Source organism: Heliangelus exortis, chromosome 1 (genome assembly GCF_036169615.1).
Source record: "Heliangelus exortis chromosome 1, bHelExo1.hap1, whole genome shotgun sequence".
Taxonomy (NCBI): Eukaryota; Metazoa; Chordata; class Aves; order Apodiformes; family Trochilidae; genus Heliangelus; species Heliangelus exortis.
In genome coordinates this window covers 163,965,005-163,984,840 of record NC_092422.1, presented here as the reverse complement: position 1 = coordinate 163,984,840, position 19,836 = coordinate 163,965,005, and the positions used below count along the sequence as shown (strand labels likewise).

Genomic DNA, 19,836 nt, shown 5'->3' with positions numbered 1-19,836 from the left:
TCCCCTAAGAATTTCCTGTGTCTGACTCGACTTTTATGCCTTTGTAGTTTAGCTGGACTCCTTGAAGAAGCTGCTTTCTAAATGACTCTGCTTTTGAGGTCTCCAAATAGCATCTGAGGAGCCAGCTCAGAGCCTGATTCCTGCTTTTCAAGAAAACAGATCTGTGCCAGCACTTCACCTCTTAAAATTTTAGTCAGCCATTTTTTGTAATCTTTTAAAACAATTCCTTTCCTGACAGCATTTCCCCTTGCTGCCCATACCCTTTCCAGGTGTCCACTTCAGAACAGTTTTGTCCAATTTCAAAAATGCACTCTGGTGGCTCAGAGTGCAGCCTGCAAGCCCGTCCCATCAGGTTTTCATCACTCACTTGCTATAAAGCAAAGAGCTAAGGTTATTGGTATATTGGACCATTTAGCAGCTGATGAGAAATGCCTTTGTACGTCCCTTCCCTGTCTTTTTTTAGTCCTTTTTGAGGAGGGTGAGAGCCAGGTTAGGCTGGAGCCCTGGTGTGTGCTTCTTTCAAGGGTTCAGTGAATTGAAGGTGATGCTTTTTGACATGTGAGCTCCAGAAATGTATGGAGTGATTGTAGTGCCAACTCGCCTGCTCACACAAGAGCATCGTCTGCCTCTGCTTCCCTCCCTGCGTGACATGGACACACTTGATCATCAGAGCTCAGTGCTACCTTTGGATGTCTTCAAACAGCAGGAGACAGACAGCAGAATGGCACTGTGCTCATTTGCCAAAAGCCTGGGTGAAGAATCAGAAAAAGAACCTGGTCACCTGTGTGGCTTCCAGTGTCTTTTGTCCTCTCTTGGCTAGTGGTGTTGGTCTGCAGCTCAATCTATGTAGGTGCCACAAAGCACAGCTTTAAAATAACCAACACGTGCATTTATTTGTGTGGTTACTGTCCCCGAGTATATTTGCTTACGGAATCAGCAGGTGGAGACAAGAACAAGGCTATGTGCTCTGTCTGCTCCCACCCACCCTGCTGGCCCTTTCCTCACCCCCCACCCCAGGTAGCAGCCGGTGCTGAGGACCCCCAGGTGTTCCTGAGGCAGCCACCTCCATGCCCCATAACTGGGATGGGCTCCCATTTCCTTTTTCTGATCCTCTCTAAATCTTCTCTTATTTCTTCATCAGGTTTCTTTTCCAAACCAAATTCTATTTTTTTATGTGTTTCTTTTCCTAGAATAGCGTAAAAGAAAAAAGATCCTGAAGTGGGTTAGATATTTATAAACCAGCATTACTTGTCTGCAAAAACATGTAGTGAGTATAATTGACTTCCAGAGTTACCATTTTTACTGTGCTTAATTATAAATGCTCTTAAGATGAAAATTACTTCCATGTCTTAAACAGTTTGTATAAGGAACATTTGTTTAGTTTAATTAATTTATTCAAGTACAAAATATAAAAGAAGGCTGACCCAGTAGAAAAAGAAGAAATAAAAGACCCAGTCATAATAGCACAGGCACTGGAGCAAATAAGGAACCTGTGCTGAAGTGATGTGCACAGCAGCCATGTCAGCACTTGCTCCATCGTTGGGTGATTCCAGAGGCAAGCAGGGTTTCCCCCAGGAGAGCTTTAAAGGAGAACAGCTCCTCATGACACCTTTTTAAGGTAGTTTGCTGTCTCTTTCCTTGAGCTATGTAACTGGCTATATCGTATGGCTGTGAAAAGTTTTCCTTTGAAATCTTGTTTGATATAAAAGGGTTTAGCAGAATGAGCATACTTCACTTTAGGAACTGTGACAGAAAGCAAAACAGAAGGTGAACAGTATAATCTGAAATATGACCTTGTCCTTTTCCATTGTTTCAGTTTTCAGAAGTTTTCCAAGTCCAGGTGAAGTTTTCCACAGAAAACTTAAAGAAAAAAGAGTGTCTGGGAGAGTGTGTGCACACTTATGTTGTTTTTGTCAGGCTTTTCTATGAAGAAAGGTCTTTATTTTTCAGGCAGTATTATTACCTACCTCCCTTTGTTTGCATAAGATGTTGTTAAAAAGATTTAAACCTGCCTCCAGAACCAAGACTAACTCCAAACAAACTAACTGTGCAAATCATTAATTTTTTTCTTCATTTAGGATTTTCTGCAATGCCTATAGCTGTTGCATCCTTTTGTCCCTGACAGCACGGTGTTCACCTGTGTCTTACAGTAACAGTCTTTGGCAGAGGGCAAGGTAGAGTTACCCTGGGTACCAGGTCCTGGGTGGCAGAAGCACCTCAGAAGTCTTTACTCACTGAAGCTGCAGTGAGTAACTTCTGTACTCATGAGGTCAAAGAAAGCTTCATGGTAAGGTTCTTTGCCATGGTAAGGTTCTTGACAAGCCTGTAGCTCATAATGAGGTGTTCCTGAACTGGGATGAAAATCCTGCTCTGGAAATGTATCTGTTTTAAGGACTAGCTCAGTGGATAAGCTGTAGTATTAGGCAAAGAGGAGGGGTTTGGTCTCCATCACTTTCTGGTGGCATCAGGAATCATACCTCACCTACCTGAAGAGTCTTGCCCTGGGGCCAAATGGCCCTTAGAGCAGACCTGGTGGTTTGCAGCTCTGTCTTAAAACTTGTGTTCAGTACTCTGTTCTGTCAATCTTTGGCAGACATTGCAGGCTGCTAAATGCCTCAGTCTTGGCCCATATCCTGACAAAACCTTTCCTTGATGGCCAAGAAAATTATATCTTCTCTTGGTTATTTGTGACCAAGTTCCCTCACATTCAATATGTAAAGTAAACGGAAGAAAGGGAGCCTTTGTCTTTTTTTTTGTTTTAATCAGTGTGATGGCTTTTTCCATTGTTTCAGAACTTCACAGCTATAAGGAGAGCCTGTTTGTCCAGCTGTGAAGAGGAGGGTCCTTGTCTGGTAGGGCACTCAGGGCTGGAGACACTGCAGAAGAAGGCTCAGTAGAAGGAAGATAGCTGCAAAAAGAAGACAGTCTGCTTTTTCATTTGGGTTAAAAATTCTGTCAGAATTCCACCTCTCTTGTTCCATTTTAGTGCGTAACCGAGTTCTGGCAGTTCTTTACAAAGTTTTGTTCCCAGACATGCATAACAATACTGCAGGAAAATATTTCAACAAACAAATCATGGATGCTCATTACTTGAAACACCCCCTGACAAATTGGTCAAATATGTCCTTCATCTGTAGCTGCTGTTCATTTCAGTGCTAAATGCTGATTATTACAAGGTTTCATTTGCTATTTTTTTTACTTTCTCTGTGAATACATTGCATTAGAATTCAAGTTTTGTTAAATCACTTCCATCGTAAAGCCTGCCAGCTCCCCTGCTATCCTGATTTACTCATCCTATGTGAAAGCTTCAGTTATTTTAGTAAATTTCACAGATGACTCCTACCTGTACTGATTGCAAGATGTTTTGCAATATATACATTTATTTTATCAATGCTGCTTTTGGAAGGAAAATAAAAACATCTATTTGAAGTTGAATGCTTTGGACTGAGGTTACTAGGTCAACAGTAAATTTTAAAAACTATTTGAGACCTTTCTTGGTGGCATTTTAAAATTATAGCTTAAGGTTACACTGCTTCACACTATTCTGTTTGGTTCCTTTGATGCTGAAGATCTGCAGTTGACTTATGTGTAAGATACATTTTTAAAAACATTAGCCATGATTTAAAGTAACAAGAGACACTGTTCAGAAATGGGAGAAACCCATCCTTTGGGAGGAAGTGAGTTAGGTTCAATCATTTTGTTGAACCTGAACCAGAAAGAAACCATTAGTAACTCAGTTTTTGTAAGAAGACTGGAGGAAGATCCCAGCTCCTGCCTACCTGTTGATTTTCGCAGCAGCCCAGACACTGGAGATGTCAGGACTATTAGAGGAAGGCTATAAACCAGCTTGTCTTTAGCAGTATTTCAGACTGAAAGGACTAAGGACACAGCGAGGGCAATAGTGGTATTATGATACAGTTATTAATTGCTAAAGAGAGCAGACTCCATGCTTTCATTGCTCAAGAGACATCTGAGACACTCTTGGTCTGAAAAATTCAGATGTCAAAGGGAATTATAGACACAAAGTTTCACATCTCCCTTAACAGTCATTTTAAACAAATAGAACCTCTTCCCACTAACAGAAATAAATCTAGGTTGCATATGCAGTTTCACAGTAAGTTGTTTTGATGCTCAGAGGGCTGTAGTGGGAGAAAACAAACACCACCTTTATTTATGGCTTTCACTTTTTTATTTCCCAAGTGAGAAAAATAAAGGAAGAAACAGATGACGATTGTCTCATAAAAGCTGCTTTCAGAAGTTCAGTTGTTTTGTGAAATTCCCTTCCCACACTTCTGTCAGAGTGGCACTCGCCTGCTGGAGTGGCCCTAATTTGCTGTTAGTGATAGGTAACGTGTTTGAGATAAAGCTCTCTCTTTAGTTTTCCTTTCAAAATTAAGCTTCATTTTGTCTTTGTGTCCCCCTCCCTGGCTTAGCTACCACGCTGATGCTCTGCAAGTTCTGCTGAAAAACAGTTCCAGGTCATCCTTATTATGTGGGTTATGTGGACTGACTGTTTTCTTTCCAGTGGACTACATAACCAATGCAACATCATTTGCTGGTGAACAAGAATGTTTCTGTGCAATTCTTTTTCTAGCTTCATTCTAGGATAAATTAGATGAACCTCCACTGAAAGCAGTGTTACCCGGTGGTAAAATATTTGTAATTAGCAGTATTTATTGTGCATCAATCATCGTAGAGATATTATGAAAAATAATCCAAGATGTTAGCCAAAAGAAAGTCCTATATCTACACAGGCATTCTACATAATAGCAATATGTCACTTTGTAGTTCCACATTAAACTTCTGTGTGAGAAGTTGCAGCTGTGGATGCCTTTGTCTTTCAAACTCTGTTTCAATAAACCTGTGAGAAAGAAAAAAGTGAGGGCCTTTCAGCTTTACAGCAGTTTCAAAGCAGAAGCTTTATTACTTTTTTTTTTAATCTTATATGCTTTATGTTTTTACACAGACATAGCTCCTCAGTGAAGATAAATGATGAGAGTCTACCTTAAAAAGCCTTTGGGTTTCCATTAATCCACATTAGGTTAAAAGGGAATCAGAATTCTAAAAATACAGCACATCAGAGAAACAGGGTATTTTTCAGGTCAAGGTCCTCTTTTCCATCTGGTGCCATTTGGTAATTCTAACGTCTTCCATCTCCCCCTATTTCTCCATCCGTAAATAACTCACTGAAGTAAATGCTTGGAATAATTACAGCAAAGAATGATAAAATGCAGGTTCAACTTGATCTCTTTGGGATCTAAAATGAAAAACATAACTAGAGGCATCGCAGTTACTGGAAAACTGTGGCTGTCGGTCTCCTGTCAGTAGGTGTATGAAATAAGAATAATGTCAGAGCATTATATGTTTTGGGATTACAATTGTACCATTCAAAAAAAAGTCAAAAATAATATTAGTTCAGGAGAGGGGAAAAAATAGCCTAGCAGGGGTAATATTCAAAAGCAGACTGCTATATTGCTTCTGCAAATAATTATAGACTCGTATTTTAACAGTTAGATGTCTAAGTGCTTGCATCCATTTATTAGGGAGTTGGAGATCTAACTACAACAAAATGTGTGCAAACTTGGAGAAATGGAAGAAGGTTTGAGATGCTTCTGAAGTTGGATCAATCAATCACTGGCCTGCTTTCCAAAAATTATGGGAACAAAATGTCTTTCCTTTTTTTTTTTTTGCATAAAGTCAGTATTGCCCTAAGAAGGAGTCCTGGAATAGTCTACAAGACAAGGTGCTTCAGAAAACTTCCTGGGTTAATGTGAAAGAAACCATCTACTCCTGCAGGGATTCCATATCTATAGCAGGAATGCACAGAGGGGGCTGGACTGTAGGCACACTGCTTGCTGTCATGGCCTTACTCAGGCATTACAACTACTTTGGCATCTCATTTTAAGGGGAAGACAAACTGTTCAGTTTGTTAACTGGGACTGCTGTGTGCTGGCTGGATGTGTTGTGGTACCCACCTTGTTCCTTAGACGCTCATCAGTCATAAGGATGTGATCAGGTACCTGGAATGGGAGGTCTGAACATGAGAAAGAAGATTGGTCTTTTGAATGGTTTGAAACCTTGTGTCTAGGGCTGCAAAAGCAGCATCCAGCAAAGGTTACCAAAGCCAACATTTCTCTTCCTCCCTGTGCTTCCCTGTTGCTGCTCAGGGCAGTACCAGGCCAGCTCTGCTCTGAAGAAAGCAGTCTTTGACAACAGGCATGAGACACTGTCTCCTCTTTCCCAGAATAAGAACCATTATGGAAAAACAAAAGATTTCATTTTGATGAGTGGGTGTGGGGTGAATTTTAGGAATGCTGTGCAGCTTTTAAAAAAAGTTTGGGGGATGTCCCAGAATGAAGAAGAATGGGATATGACTCAGTATGTGTGACACCCAGCAGTGTAAGATCCTTTCTATTACTCATGCAGGATGGAGCGGAAAAGATCTGTCAGTAATGTTCAGTTTACACATGGTTTTCACTTAAGTACTTGACAGAGGAAAAGTTTAATTGCTTTATTTAGTGCATTTTAGGTCCAAGAAAGGATACTTGCTACACATCTGAGAAATTATTCATCTCTGTGGCTGGCTTATTAACGTACCAGAAACTGGCCCCAAGGACATTGCAGCCTTACTCCCATGTAAAGGGTCAGAGTGAGCCCAAACACTGCAGACTTTTATTTAAAATCCCATTATTTTGCCAGTGTGATATAAAGTGATTGTGAAAATAAGAATGAGCCCATTTAAAACATCTATAACATGATAAAAATTGCTGACTCTCAGTGTGTCATACTCTCTGTCAAACGTAACATTCAAGGAAAAATGTAGTCACAAACTTAAGCTGCTGTTCACACACACCAAAAAGTGCAAATGTCACTTGAAGCTGTTCACTCAGCTGGGAGATGCCCCCTACCCCCATCTTGTCTCCTCCAATTACCCTTTGCCCCTTTCCTCCAGCAGCCATTTCTTCCTGGCTGATGTCTTTTAACATCCTTCAAAGGACAGTGGCCCCACTCCTGCTGCCATCAGATGTGGTGAGCTAGGCCTGACAGAAAGCCAGACAGCACCCAGAGAGGGTTGAGTCTCAGCACCAGGGTTTGCAAAGGGGCCTTCTCCCAATGTTCAGTCTCTGCAGTGGTAAGGATTACCATTCCTGTCAGCTCAGCAGGAGCAGGAGACATTCCCAAATGGCCTCATTCCCCCTTGTTCCTGCAGGAGCATCCCCGTTCCAGGTAGCCAGGTAGCTTTCAAAGGCAGACTGAAGCTTTAATGCCCAGCTAACAGCAGTCTAAGCCGTCTAAGGAGGCATCTAATTTGCAGCCTTGCAGCAGGAAGGAAGGAAGTGCTCAGGAGGGCAGGAGTGGAGGAGCAGCAGCCAGGGAGAAAGCAGGAGCCTGGGGATTGCAAAGCTGCATCATTTGCCACTTACAAAGACAGAAAAATCCACGGGGCTCTCTTTGAGTTTTCTATGTCACAGGGAGTTGCGTGATACGCAGGCAAGCAGACTGCTTCTACAGCTTTTTCCTGGCAGCTTTTGAAGTGAGGAGAATGGCCAGAGGAAGCTTAGCAAACTATCAAATAGGTTTTCCACTTTACCTCAGGAAAGGGGAGATAAGACAGGGGGACTGATTTTCCTGGTGAGTTTGGCTCAACAGATGAATGAGCAGTTCACTTGTCTTCCTCTCAAGGTCAATAGTGACAGGATATCTCACTGTGCCTTTCAGGAGCTTTTCTTTTGCAGGGTTTGCTCAACTTTCAGTCAGCCCTCATGGAGCTACAGTAGTCATAGTAGTGCTGGTGCCCAGCCTGCCGTGTCACTCAAGAAGAAGTGGCTTGGCTGAGAGTTAAAGGTCCACACTGGAAGAGCTCAGTGTATTTCTTAGTCCCTGTTTTGGGGACCATGTGTGACAGTGGTGGAGCCTTTGAATCATGTGTCATGTGCAGCATGGATTGCCTAGACTGAAGACACTCCTGTTGAGTATAAAGGCTACTTTGGGAGGAACTTGTCTTTTTATAAGGGTTTCAGATTACTTCATATTTTAAAAGTCCATGGAGTGCATCCAAAGCAAATAATTTTTCTGTGGTGAATGGGAAGACCAAAAGGAAAAGTCTGGAGAAAAGTCTGGAGGATGGATGCTTTCTTTAATGTCAAAGATGACATAAACACGTCTCCTTCAAACCCTTCTCACAAGATAACTTTCTCAGCAAAACACAGATTGCTTCCATCTCTCTGTAGCAGCCTTTGAAGCTTCCTTCTAATTGCTGTTACGGAGGAGGCAGGGTTGTCTTTCAGAATTTCTGGAGCAATGAAGTGTTCCTCCTCCAGTGGCTTTCACACTATCAGATGGTTGGTTGCTCCAATCAGCTCCCTCTTAGGAACTTCTCTGCTATCACATAAAGGCAAATTGATGTATCTGTTGCAAAATTATTAAATTTAAAAAAGATAAAAATTCTTTATTAAAAATGCTCTGACCAGCTGTATGTAAGCTGTATGTATGCCTGAATTTTCATCAGCCAGAGGCCCAGCTAAGAAGATTATGAATGGTTTTGGGAAGGTGACACCAATTCTGAGGCATCAATTTTTCTGTCAACAGGTCAACTTCTTTTGCAAAACTTGTTTGCTTATTCCATTTTGTTTGTGGGGGTATTTGTTTGGCAGGGATATTTTTCACGAGGGGAAGAATTTATAAATTTCTTTTTTACAGATGTCATTGCTACACTGTTTTGCATTCCTGTCATATGGAATATTTTCCCTGTTCAGATATCTTGCTCCTCAGCGTGTCTACTGTCTATAACTCTTCCTTTTGCAATATTTTCTTTGAGAAAAAAAAATTACTCCGTTTACTTCTGCAATGAGTTCTGGGGTGGAAATGCTTACGATGGTATCAGGCACCTTGGGAGTGTAGGACTTGGGGCTTTCATTGCATTCAGGTCAAAGGCTTAGGAATGCTATTAAATGGGTGTTCCCAGAAGGAAAAAATATGATTTTCTGAGTATTTCTTTCTTTAAAATTTATGCCTGTTGTGCTTGCACCCTAATAAGTGTTTTTCCATATTTAATGATTTAAGATATAACCAAAGACAAACAGATTTTTTTTTCCAGTTTATGTACCTCCTTCACCTGCATTCAAAAAAAGTGACAGTTTCCACACCTCCTTTTAATGTATAAGAAATTTTATTCACTTTACTTATTGGAAACTGTATACATCCTTTGTCTATCTGCATGTGGAGCTGTTGCTGTGTTTCTTAATAGCTTATTGCAAGTCATTTTATGAAATCACCAGTAATAAATACTTAACAGATACTAGAAGAAGCAAGGAAGTTTCGTATACATGGGCATTTGTGTAATACACAGAGAGCAAGAGCTGCCCGTGCACACTCTATTTGGCAGGAGACTGAGATGGACAGATACCTGGTGAGATTTCAGGTGGGCACTGGTAGGTGCTGACATGACCCTAAAGCCTCTGAAGTTCTTGTGTGGGAATCCAGCTTCAGGAAATGGTGCATATGACAGCAGATTTTTTATCCATCTGTGTAATGGATATTTACTGGAACACTGAATAGACCTGCATTGTTTTTTACCTGTTGTGGAGAGGGGGAGACTTAGCATGGAATAGTTTAAGAGTGGGAGGTCATTATTTAGATGGTAAGTGGCCATAACTGGTAGATCAAGTATACACCTCATCATCATCATCATCTGGTGTTGGGTCTTGCTGCTCAGTGCTCAGCTAGCAGCCTGTTTGAATATCCATGTTAATGAGTGCAAGTGTTTTGTCCTGGATGCAGACCACATGCACACAATCTGCTAGTGCTGAATAGAGGCATAGTTATGACTCCACCTGTCACCCACTGTTCTGACACACTCATTACTGTTTTGAAATTAGACACAATACTAGTCAAATAAGTGCCACAAAATGTGTGGTGGGGCTGAGCACGTCCCTCTGGGTGTGGCCATGCCTTGGTGAAGGCAAAGGTTAAGGCAGATTTTGGAGCTCTAAATTGCAACTTACCAACTCTTTCTAGCAGTATCTTTACACTGCAAAAGCAGCAAACCTATTTGTATTTCATAAAGTCTAACTGTTTGTCTTCAGAATGAAGTTTGTGTTTTTTTTAAACTGATGGTGAGGCTGAGTCTGGCTTACCTGAACCACCACCATTGTGACTGAGCAAAACCACTACCCTGTTGAGATAGAAAGTGAGCAGCTTAGTCCTTGCCTATAAACAGCTTCATATTTAGGAAAAATTTTCCGAAGTACCTAAGTGATTTAGGATCCACAATCTACATTTCAACTATTTCCAGGAGCTGGAGTGAGGTAAACATTTTTCAAAGTGTGATTCTCTCTTGCAATGCCATCTGCCACAAAGACACCCTCTTTTCTTGCTTACACTGTTCCTCTTTTCCAGGTTGGCCTTCCTTCTATGATGTGATCAGTCCTGATGTGGTTACTTTCAACGATGATTTCTCCTATGGGATGCATCGGATTGAAATATCCTGCAGTCAGGTTAGTTTATAGCATATACAGACTATTCTGATAGCAAAGGCTGCAAAAATCATTACAGTGTCCTGTACTTTCCCTACGATTTGCAATCTTTTCAGTTCCATTAAGTAGTCATTATTGTGAGAGAGCACAATGGGTTGTAGGTGTAACAGCTGGGTGCAACAGCTGACGGCACAAAGGGCTCATTGGAATGCATCTTGTTGTCTTGTTTGAGATTTATCAGAGTAGATGTAAATTGTCTACAGTTGTCTTCATGAAGAGGGTCCCTTCAAAGTTGCTCCTTTGAGCCTGAGCCTGAGCCTGAGCCTTGGCTGACTGGCTCCAAACGTGAGCATTTGAGAGGGAAGTCGAAAGCAGTGGAGCGGCTGCCTGTGTGCTGATTCCATCACTGTGCATTACTGTGCAGCCATGCTAACTCATTCCCAGCAGTCATTCCCAGCACATTCCTAATGGCTGCCTCAAACAATGCCATCTGCCCTAATAATGAAGTCAGCAGTCATTCAAAATGTGCCCAAATTTTCCGTTATCCGTCTTGTTCTACTTTCTCTTATCCTTTGTGCTGCCCTCCTCTCTGTGAAAGGTTTGGCATAATTATTACCTGGCAAAAGCTGCTTCATTGGTGTTCAGCAGACAGGCCTGGCAGCTTGTGGTCCTCTAGCTCTGCATGATCAAACTCCTCCCAGGGGAAGCAACAGCTTCATTTGGGCAACGATGATTTGCTGTTATTTTTCCAAACAGTATTGGAGAGAGAACTGATTTCATCCCTGATGCTATGAATCCTTACTAGTCAGTCAGTCCTCATATATAGATGCTCAGAGTGAGTTAAGATGCTTCTCAAAAAGAGACAGGATTGTCTTTATGGAGAATCTATTAACTCCTGTCTGGCTAGAGGGTTTGGCCCAGCATGTCAATGGCCAAATCAACATGTCTGCTGGTATGTCATGTATGCTACAAAATTCTGTAGTTTTCACATTGATTATATGCTTTAGCAGGTCCATTTAACAGTTTCTGGGAGCACCCATTTCCCTGAATTCCCCAGCAAGGTAGCAATGGGACTGCAGACTGGGAATCTTCATGCTTCACCCCTGATTATTGGCGCAATAAAAAATGCAACCCACTCTCTTCAGCTCTGCTTAGAAGGCCTGAATATTACTAAAATCAGCATACTGCCAACCTGCTGAGCCTGTATCTGCTGACACCCTTCAGGAGATGGCTAGAGCTCCTTGTTTCACCTGAGAGAAGCCCAAGGAAACCTGTGGTCAGGCCAAGAAATCTGGGAATGCCATTTACCTGTTGCCAAATAAAATAACATTAGCAGACCTGAGACCAGCAATATTAGCAGCAGTCACACACAGACACCATAAAATTAAAGGAAAATAAAAAGCTGAATTTAAAGCACTAAGAAAAAAATGCAACCAAGGTTGCTGCATAATCCAATGGTAACTTTCTACCAGCTACTCCAGCTTCCTGGGGCAATAACCCCACAGGTGACCAAGGCACTCAGGAAAAGAGCTTGAGGATTGGTAAGCATCTTCGCAGCCACCCCTCAGCACAGTTAATGCTGCCACATTGTGTATCCATAACAAAACCATTTCCTCCCCTCCTCAGAGCCCTAGGAATGTGAATCACACATGCAGCTGCAAAAAAATGCACTTTTACTGCAGCCTGGAAAGCTGTGCGATTGATATGGCAGACCTTGGTAGAAGTGGAGGGAAATACCCTCTCACTTGCACACCCAAAACCTTTTTTAATCTTTTGCAGATGAAAAACTAGGTTTTTTTTTTTAAAGTCCTTCCACCTGTCTGGGAGAATAAAGACCCCCTCTCTTTTAATGTTCTCCATTATAGAAAGCAAACACTGGGGGGAAATTGCTGTGATATTAATCAAAGACACCCATGGTATTATCCTAGAAATAACTTTTACAGTTTTTTGGGAACACGTGACCCTGGATGTATTTGAAAGGTCAGTGGTGGGTCACAGGTAGAAGTTAATTACAAATGCATTTGAGGAATACTGTGAAGCTGGTTGCATCTCCCTTATTTTTTCCTCTTTCTTTGGGAATCCCTTCCCCTAGAGGTCTCCCTAGCTATTACTTGTACCTGTACAAATCAGTGAAATTCTGTTGTCACAGAAGTGCTGCTTGCACATTGATAATTCGGACTCGGTGACAGCAGCTGAGAGCAAGCTGCTTTCCATGCCTCCCAGCAGCATATTAGAACCAGCAGGCTTGGGAGATCCAAGCATCCTGACAGTCAGCAATGGTCCCCCCTTTCCTGCTCCCCAGCACATACTTCAAATGCTCTACTCAAACCATTTCAACGTCCCAGTGCGTTCTGCCCAGTATATTTATGTGCAAGACAGATGATTGTTACTTTTGGGGAGGCTTTGCAGACACACATACATGTCTTAGAAAAATGGTCAGCTCCCATTATGTCTGGGGAGGACAGTAAAATCAATTCATCCTTTGTACCCTCAGCTGAGGGCCAGGTTTTTTATGCTGTGCTGCAGAGGATTGAATTACGTTTCTTTTCAGGGCAGATGAGTTATAGAGCCCTCTACAGAGAGAATCGCCACATAAATTTTTGATGCAGGGTAATCTCAAAAGGTAACAAATTTTGCAGTAATCCATTCCTGGTGTGATTCTTCTGCCATCACAAGGAGGTGTAGTGAGACTATCTGGGACTCTCACACAGCTTCTCAGATTTTGTGAGGAAAACCTTTTTGATAGATTGTCTTTGTAGCCTGTGTGTGAGTACATATTTCTCCTGCAGACATTTCTCTCTATGGTTTCTCTTGTTCTGTTTCTGTCCAGTGGAGAGGGAATGATATATCTTTGGTTAAATGTTAATCTGGAAAAGATCTATTTAGCATGTCTAGCCAGGAGGTTTTGAAGCATTCTTGGTTGGGATTAAATGATTTAATTAGGATCCTGAGCATTTAGGAAAATACTCTCTCTGGGACACTTCAGTTTTTTCCGATTTTATTTTTTTCCCCCAAGGTGTGGAAAAGCTTTATAATCAGGTAAAATGCCTCACTGTGAGAGACCCCACTCTGAGAAACAGCTCGGTTTTTCTGCCTAAACTGCCAATAAAAGGCCTTGTATCTAAAGGAAAATAAAATCAAATAAGCCTTGGGGAATGGAGGAAAAGGTGGGAAGACAACAAATTTTCAGAAAGATTTAAACGTTGTGTTCTCTAGTTCCTGTGCAACTTCCCTTTACCTTTTCCTTGTTCGCCACATTTTCTCTTGTTCCTTACAAAAGCCAAGAAGCTGTTGCTGAACCCAAAGTCATCCATCCCTTTTCCCATTGCCTCTAGGAGCTCGTCCTGCTGCTACCACAGCCTAGAAGCACCCTCATTTGTTACTGAGCCTTTGCTGGGCTGCTGTGCCTGTTTCAGCAACACTTCTCCAGGGAGCCTGCCCTGAAATGTGGCTGCATGGGTGGGACCTGCCAGGAGGAACACCAGGGCTTCCCATTCCTACCTGCCCTACTCCCACGGCCATTGATGGCTGTTGTTTCACTAAACAAGAAGAGTTTCTGTCTCTTCTATCTGGCATGAAACCCTCCCCCAGCCTTTCAGCCTGTTGAGTTCAGCCTGAAGCCCAAGGCATTACTTGCTTCTACAGGCACTCTTCCTACTGCCTTGGTGGATTAAAAGCCATAACAGCAGGAGAACATTAGCAACACATTAACTGCAGAGTAGAGGTTTGCCATCACTAACTCACTCACAGTTCAGAATAATCAGTATTGCCTCTATGTATTTGGGATACTATGAATTAATTAAATGTTAAGAATAATTTGCAGTCTTTCATTTTTACTGTCTGACTGTGAGCCCACGAGCAGCTCTGTGATCTCAGTTACATCATCCTGCCTCTCACTGAGATCAGCTATTGACTTGAAAGCCTAAGGTTCTTTGGTAAAGCAGCATGACTTTCCTGTTCAAGATAAATATTTCTCCAGTGCAAGAGTTTATTTTTTTATTTCTCAAGGCAGGCTGTAAAAGTGAACTTGTGGAATTTAAGTGACTAATTACAAGAAATTCTTGCTCTCCAGATATGTTATCAGCCTTAGTGTTCAGCGTTAGTAATCCTACTTTTTGAATAAAGATCAACTGGACCACCTTCTTCAAAATATTTTAATCTCCTGTGAGACAAAGGCCTGTTACCTTTCTTATAGACAGGAGCTGTAGTGTTCACCCTGACTACCACTGTGAGTATCTGAGCCTGAGTCATACAGACCAGAAGTGCCAAGAGACCATCAATCGTTTCATATTCCTTAGAAAAAGCAAATTCAACGTAATTCCTGTTTATAACTACTTCCAGCTAAAGATTTTTCATTCAGAAACATTGTACATATTTTTGTTACAGGCCTTTTAAGTCACCTGTCCCTATCACCTATAAAGTACAGAAAGTAGTATGAGATGAATAGTGGAAGAGCTCTGTCCCCTCCGGGGGCAAGGAGCAGATGTGAACCCAGAACAGCACTGATGCTCAGAAAGCTGCCAGGATGTGGAAAAAAAGAATATCTTCACAGCTTTATAGGTCCTTGCCAGGATGACCAAGGGGCACGGTGTTTTCTTACCAAGGGGCATTGCAGGTGGCTGCAGGCTGAGGAGAGCCCAGAGCTCAGGTTGCCCCTTTCTTACCCAGCAATCTTCGCAGTGCTGCCCTCACCATTGTGTTTTTATATTGAGCTCCTGCCATGAGATCCTTACAGAGATAGGGGCCTTCTCAGAATCCGTGGCCCAACCAAACATGTGCAGTAGCACGATGGGAAACACCCAGGAAATTCAGGTTTGAAGTCTTAGGTGCCCGTGTACCTCAGAAGATTATCTTTCTGGATCACTTGCAAATCAATGTAGCTCATAAATCCCACTTGAAAGGGCGTTGCAGGCACCAATGTGCTGCCTTGGAAGAGGCTGCTACGCATTGCTTAACACCACTGTGATGCCATCAAGCTGCACAGAGACCCAGTGATACTCTGTTGTGTTTTGTTTCAGTGTGGTGCTCACCTGGGGCATATTTTTGATGATGGACCCCGTCCAACTGGCAAACGGTACTGCACAAACTCTGCTTCGTTATCTTTCAAGCCAGCAGACAAGAACAACACCGGGGAAGGCAGCGGTAATGCCAGTCCTGCCCAAACAGGCAAAGCTGAGCTGTAGGATGAAGCAAAGCCTGCAGAAAACTCTGCTGATCCCACACAGCTTACAAGGAATGTTTTCTAAGTTGCCTGCTCTCTTATATCCTAAGAATGTTTAAATGTATGAAAGCATTTTGCACCATCCCTCTCCTTCCTCACCTTTTTGGAACTGGGGCCTTGCCTGCCAGTGCATTTACCATATAATTGGTTTGAAAAACGTGTTGACTGATTCCATGTGTTTTCTTTTCCTTTCTCTTCTTTGAGATTGCTTTGGGGAATCTTTAACTTGAGAGGCTTTGGCATCATTAGTTGTTAGTTTCTTTTTAATGCTGTGTTATTCCAGGTTTGAACACTACTCCTTCTTGTGTGGGAGAGGGGACTTACGTTTATCTCCAATCTCCAGGAAAGTTCTGGGCATAAGAAAATCCTGAATTCCTAGCACATCTCTTCTTTGTTCCGACTTGCAAGGCATGCAGCCTTTGGTCATATATATTCAGCCATCTCCCAGCATCAGCCGCACCCTGCAAAAACTTGTAGTTATGGCTGTTCCTTCCTAACTGGGAGAGATGGATGAGATGTGAAGCCCATCCTCTGGCTAATTTCCTGCCAAAATTCCAAGGGTGTGGTTGAAAGGACGTAAACATTCTCTCTGCATCTATTTTTCCCCTTTGTTTGGTATTTAAATCGAAGTTTTAACTAGAAAGCCTCACTTTTTGTGGGCTACTAATGAGGCTTTGTCTTTTCGTGAGGCCTGTGCAGCAACTGTAACTCAAATCTGAATTAAAATTGAAATCTGCAGGGGGTAATTATATGGACAAGTGCAGAGATAAACTTGAGAAGTGAAGTAGATGAGGGGTGACATTAGACTCTTTATCTTGTTGGTAGCTACGAGGATTCAGAAACACAACAGTTTCTGCTGAAAGGGAGTTCAGGAATGAATGCAGCAGAAAGAGGGGAGACGCTGCTGAAGAATCCAATTTTAAAGATTAGCTGGTCTGGATGCAGGCTGCCTACAAGGCCACAACCTTTAATTTGTGCAATTGTGGTGTAGGACATGAGTGAGGGGGATGGTTTAAGAAATGAATCTGAAAAAAGCCTGTCAGAGCTCCAGAATTATTCGTGTAGCAAAATTTGCTATCCACTAAGATGTTTTCACAGCTGCTTTTAGATTTTTTTGAATAACAGTTTCTCTAGAATTGTGTATAATACTTTTCTTTAAGCTATACTATGCCCTATTTGCTATCACCACTTTGCCTTTAAGCTTTGAGAAACTTAATGAATATTGTATTTACTTTTATTAGCAAACTTTGCAAACAATATATTTGGATCCAATGTTATTTCTAGTATGAGCAAAACAATGACTGATTTTTATGGAAGCAGGATTTATTTTTTTAGGTCAGTGATAACAGATATATTATCTGAAGTGCAGACATCTTCCAGTTAAAATGTGGCTACTGTAAAAGTGTACGTAATGGCCAGAATTGCCTTTTTTTTGCAGCATAAGAGAGACATGACAAAAGCAGACAATATGTTAATATTGAGTAGATGCAAGTAAGGATGATAAATATTTAGAGCTAAAACACTCAAGCTCTACTGCAAGCAACAAGCACCCTCTGACATGAATATTCCCCCAGATGTCATCCAAGGAACTGCTCATTGGTTGCAGGAAAAATTGTGCAGTCTGACCTTTGGTGTTTCAAGGCAGTTGAGTTTCTGCTGGTCCCCTTGTTTTTTAGCTTTTTTTCCCTTTCTTTCTTTTCTAGGAGTGCTTTTTTCCCCTCGGTTTTATTTAAAGAAAAATAGTTATTCCTGCCACATTTTCTGACATAAACTTTAAAAAGGCAGAAAATCTATAAAAATGTGGCACATAAACGTGGTTTAATTCCAGATTGCTGTTGGAAGTGTTATCAAATTTCCGTATATTCCTGCCTTATGTTAAAGAAATATATTACTTAAACTCCAGTATGCAGTAATGTGTGCTGTCCTACAGGAGATTTATTTTTGCAGGATATGGAGTGCAATGAAATGAGTCAATATGGTGAGGTGTATGTGATCTCTGGGAGTTAGACCATTTAACATAGGAAATGCATTGTTCTCTCCTGCCACACAGCATATACCACAGCACAGTGCAAGGTGGGACAGATTGTCTTTTATTGCTCTTAGAAGATGCTGGTAAGGGCTGGTATTGAACCCTCCCTATTTGCTTCAGTCTGGTTATGATTCAGAGGAAACTTGGGAGCTGAGCACAATGTGTAGAATAATAAGAGAATATTTCTGGATGTTTAAATTTTGCACTGTCTAGATGCTTATAAAAGCTGAATGCAAACCGTGTAGAAATAGCAAACTATATTTTATAGTATCTATTGTTACTCCAATCTTTAAATAGGATACCTTGAAATACCATGTAAGTCACACATGCTATTTATATATACTATATATATAAAAAATTCCACATGTTTTTTATATATATATATACGTACACACAAATATTATCCAAGTATAATTTTAGCCTTCAGTACCTTTTTAATAGCTAAAACCTTTCCTTAAGAGGGTTCAATACTTTTAAGAAACCAAATATACATTTTTCAAATTAAATTTGTTTTCATAAATTTGTTGTACACAAATAGAAAATAAATTTCTTTATAAATAATTCTGTCCTCCTTCCTTATTTGTCTGTTCTTATGTCAGGTTTTTGCACCCCTAGATTCAACATGTCTTAGAGGACTTCTTTTACTTTTCCTTCTCTTAACTTGCTGTGGATATTATAAATCCAGCACTTTTGCAGGTTTCTGGCAGGGGCAGCAATACGGCAAGCACCCAGGCCCCATGGAGAGGGGAAATATTTAGAGAAAGGCTCAACTTTTTTGCTCAACAGCAGAAGTTCTGGCTGCTTCCAGAAGATGCAGTGTGGGATGTGGTGTCTCACAGGCCTGCTGAAGGAGCTCCACAGTGCCCAGGCTCGGCCTGCAGTGGAGGAATTTGGCTTGAAAGTTGGTTTCTTCTCCAAGGATGCAGGTTGGGAATCAGTGGAATCAGTGGATCAGCTCTGCAGTGGGTTTTAAAAGGTTGGTGCAAGGGAGGGGAAGAAGTTGCAGGCTGTTTTCAAACCAACTTCCAGAGAGTTACATCAAAAGTAATTAATTTGCTAATTGTTCTCCAACACCGCAGTGTCCTGGGACAGATGACACACTGAAGACTTGTTTTACCCGGTTAGTATAATCCTTGTTGGTACAAATATTAATCTCTCTGCCTCCTGCCATCCACTGTAGCTCCCTCCCAGAACTCTAATAGTTTGGTATTTCTGAAATGAGGGACTAACTGGTGCCCAGCAAAATGAGGTGCAATGGACACCTCGTGGTGGCTTTGCCCAGCATAAGCCACCCAGTCTGTCAGCACCCAGAGGGGCTGTGCTGAGGCAGATCCTCAGAGTGGTGTGGTCCTTTTGGTGCTGTACCCTAAGACACACGCCCCATCACTTCAAAACCAGGGAAATTTCTAGTAGAAGTTGCTCTCCCAGCTGCTCCTGCTGTTCCCTGGGGTTCCCTGGTTGCCAGGTGGGAGAAGCAGTGGTGGTAAGATCAGACACACGAGGCCAGTGGTTGAAAGGCAAAGTGATTCTCCTATCATTGTAGCCCCATAGCTTTTGTATATTAAAGGCAATTTTAAGCCTTTAAAACTATAAGCCCTTTTCACAGGCTGTATTAGCTCTCATAAAATAATAATAAAAAAAATACAGTGTGCATGTGAACTGGTTGAAACTGAGGACCTTACCTCTTTGGCTACGGCAGGTATTCCACAGCTGGCATCTGCATTTGCGCAGCAAAGTCATCACTTCAAGAAAGGAGAGGGAACCTGGGAAGTGATGCACTGGCCTCTTATTTGTACTCACAGGCAAACGGTGTTTGGAGACCCTGTCATCTCACAGGGTAAAAGGCAAGGTAAAAGTGAAGCACAGAGCCTGCCTCCAGTGGTCCATCACAGGGCAGCATGGCCCATGGGGAAGGACCTGCATGAGGAATGAGATCTTACTGCTCTTCCAATAGCTGACAGAAGTGGAGCTGTCTCTGGCACTAAGGCCCATTGTATTCCCTCTTCCTCTGCACCCCCAAAATGGCTCAATTAAGGCAGCATCATAAGTCAGCACTTGTGTTGGTGTGACACTGAAGAGCCCATTGTCACAGACACGATGCCAAGTGTTGA

General features: G+C 41.8%; 1 protein-coding gene across 1 annotated transcript in view; it reads left to right on the top strand.

The window, feature by feature from the left end:
• Positions 1–18,286, top strand: part of MSRB3 (methionine sulfoxide reductase B3) — an 84,276-nt gene extending 65,990 nt beyond the window's left edge. The window contains 2 exon segments of the mRNA XM_071733473.1: positions 10,399–10,496; positions 15,494–18,286. Coding sequence (XP_071589574.1) covers positions 10,399–10,496; positions 15,494–15,658 — 263 coding nt within the window. The 3' untranslated portion in view covers positions 15,659–18,286.
• Positions 18,287–19,836: the final 1,550 nt, after the last annotated feature.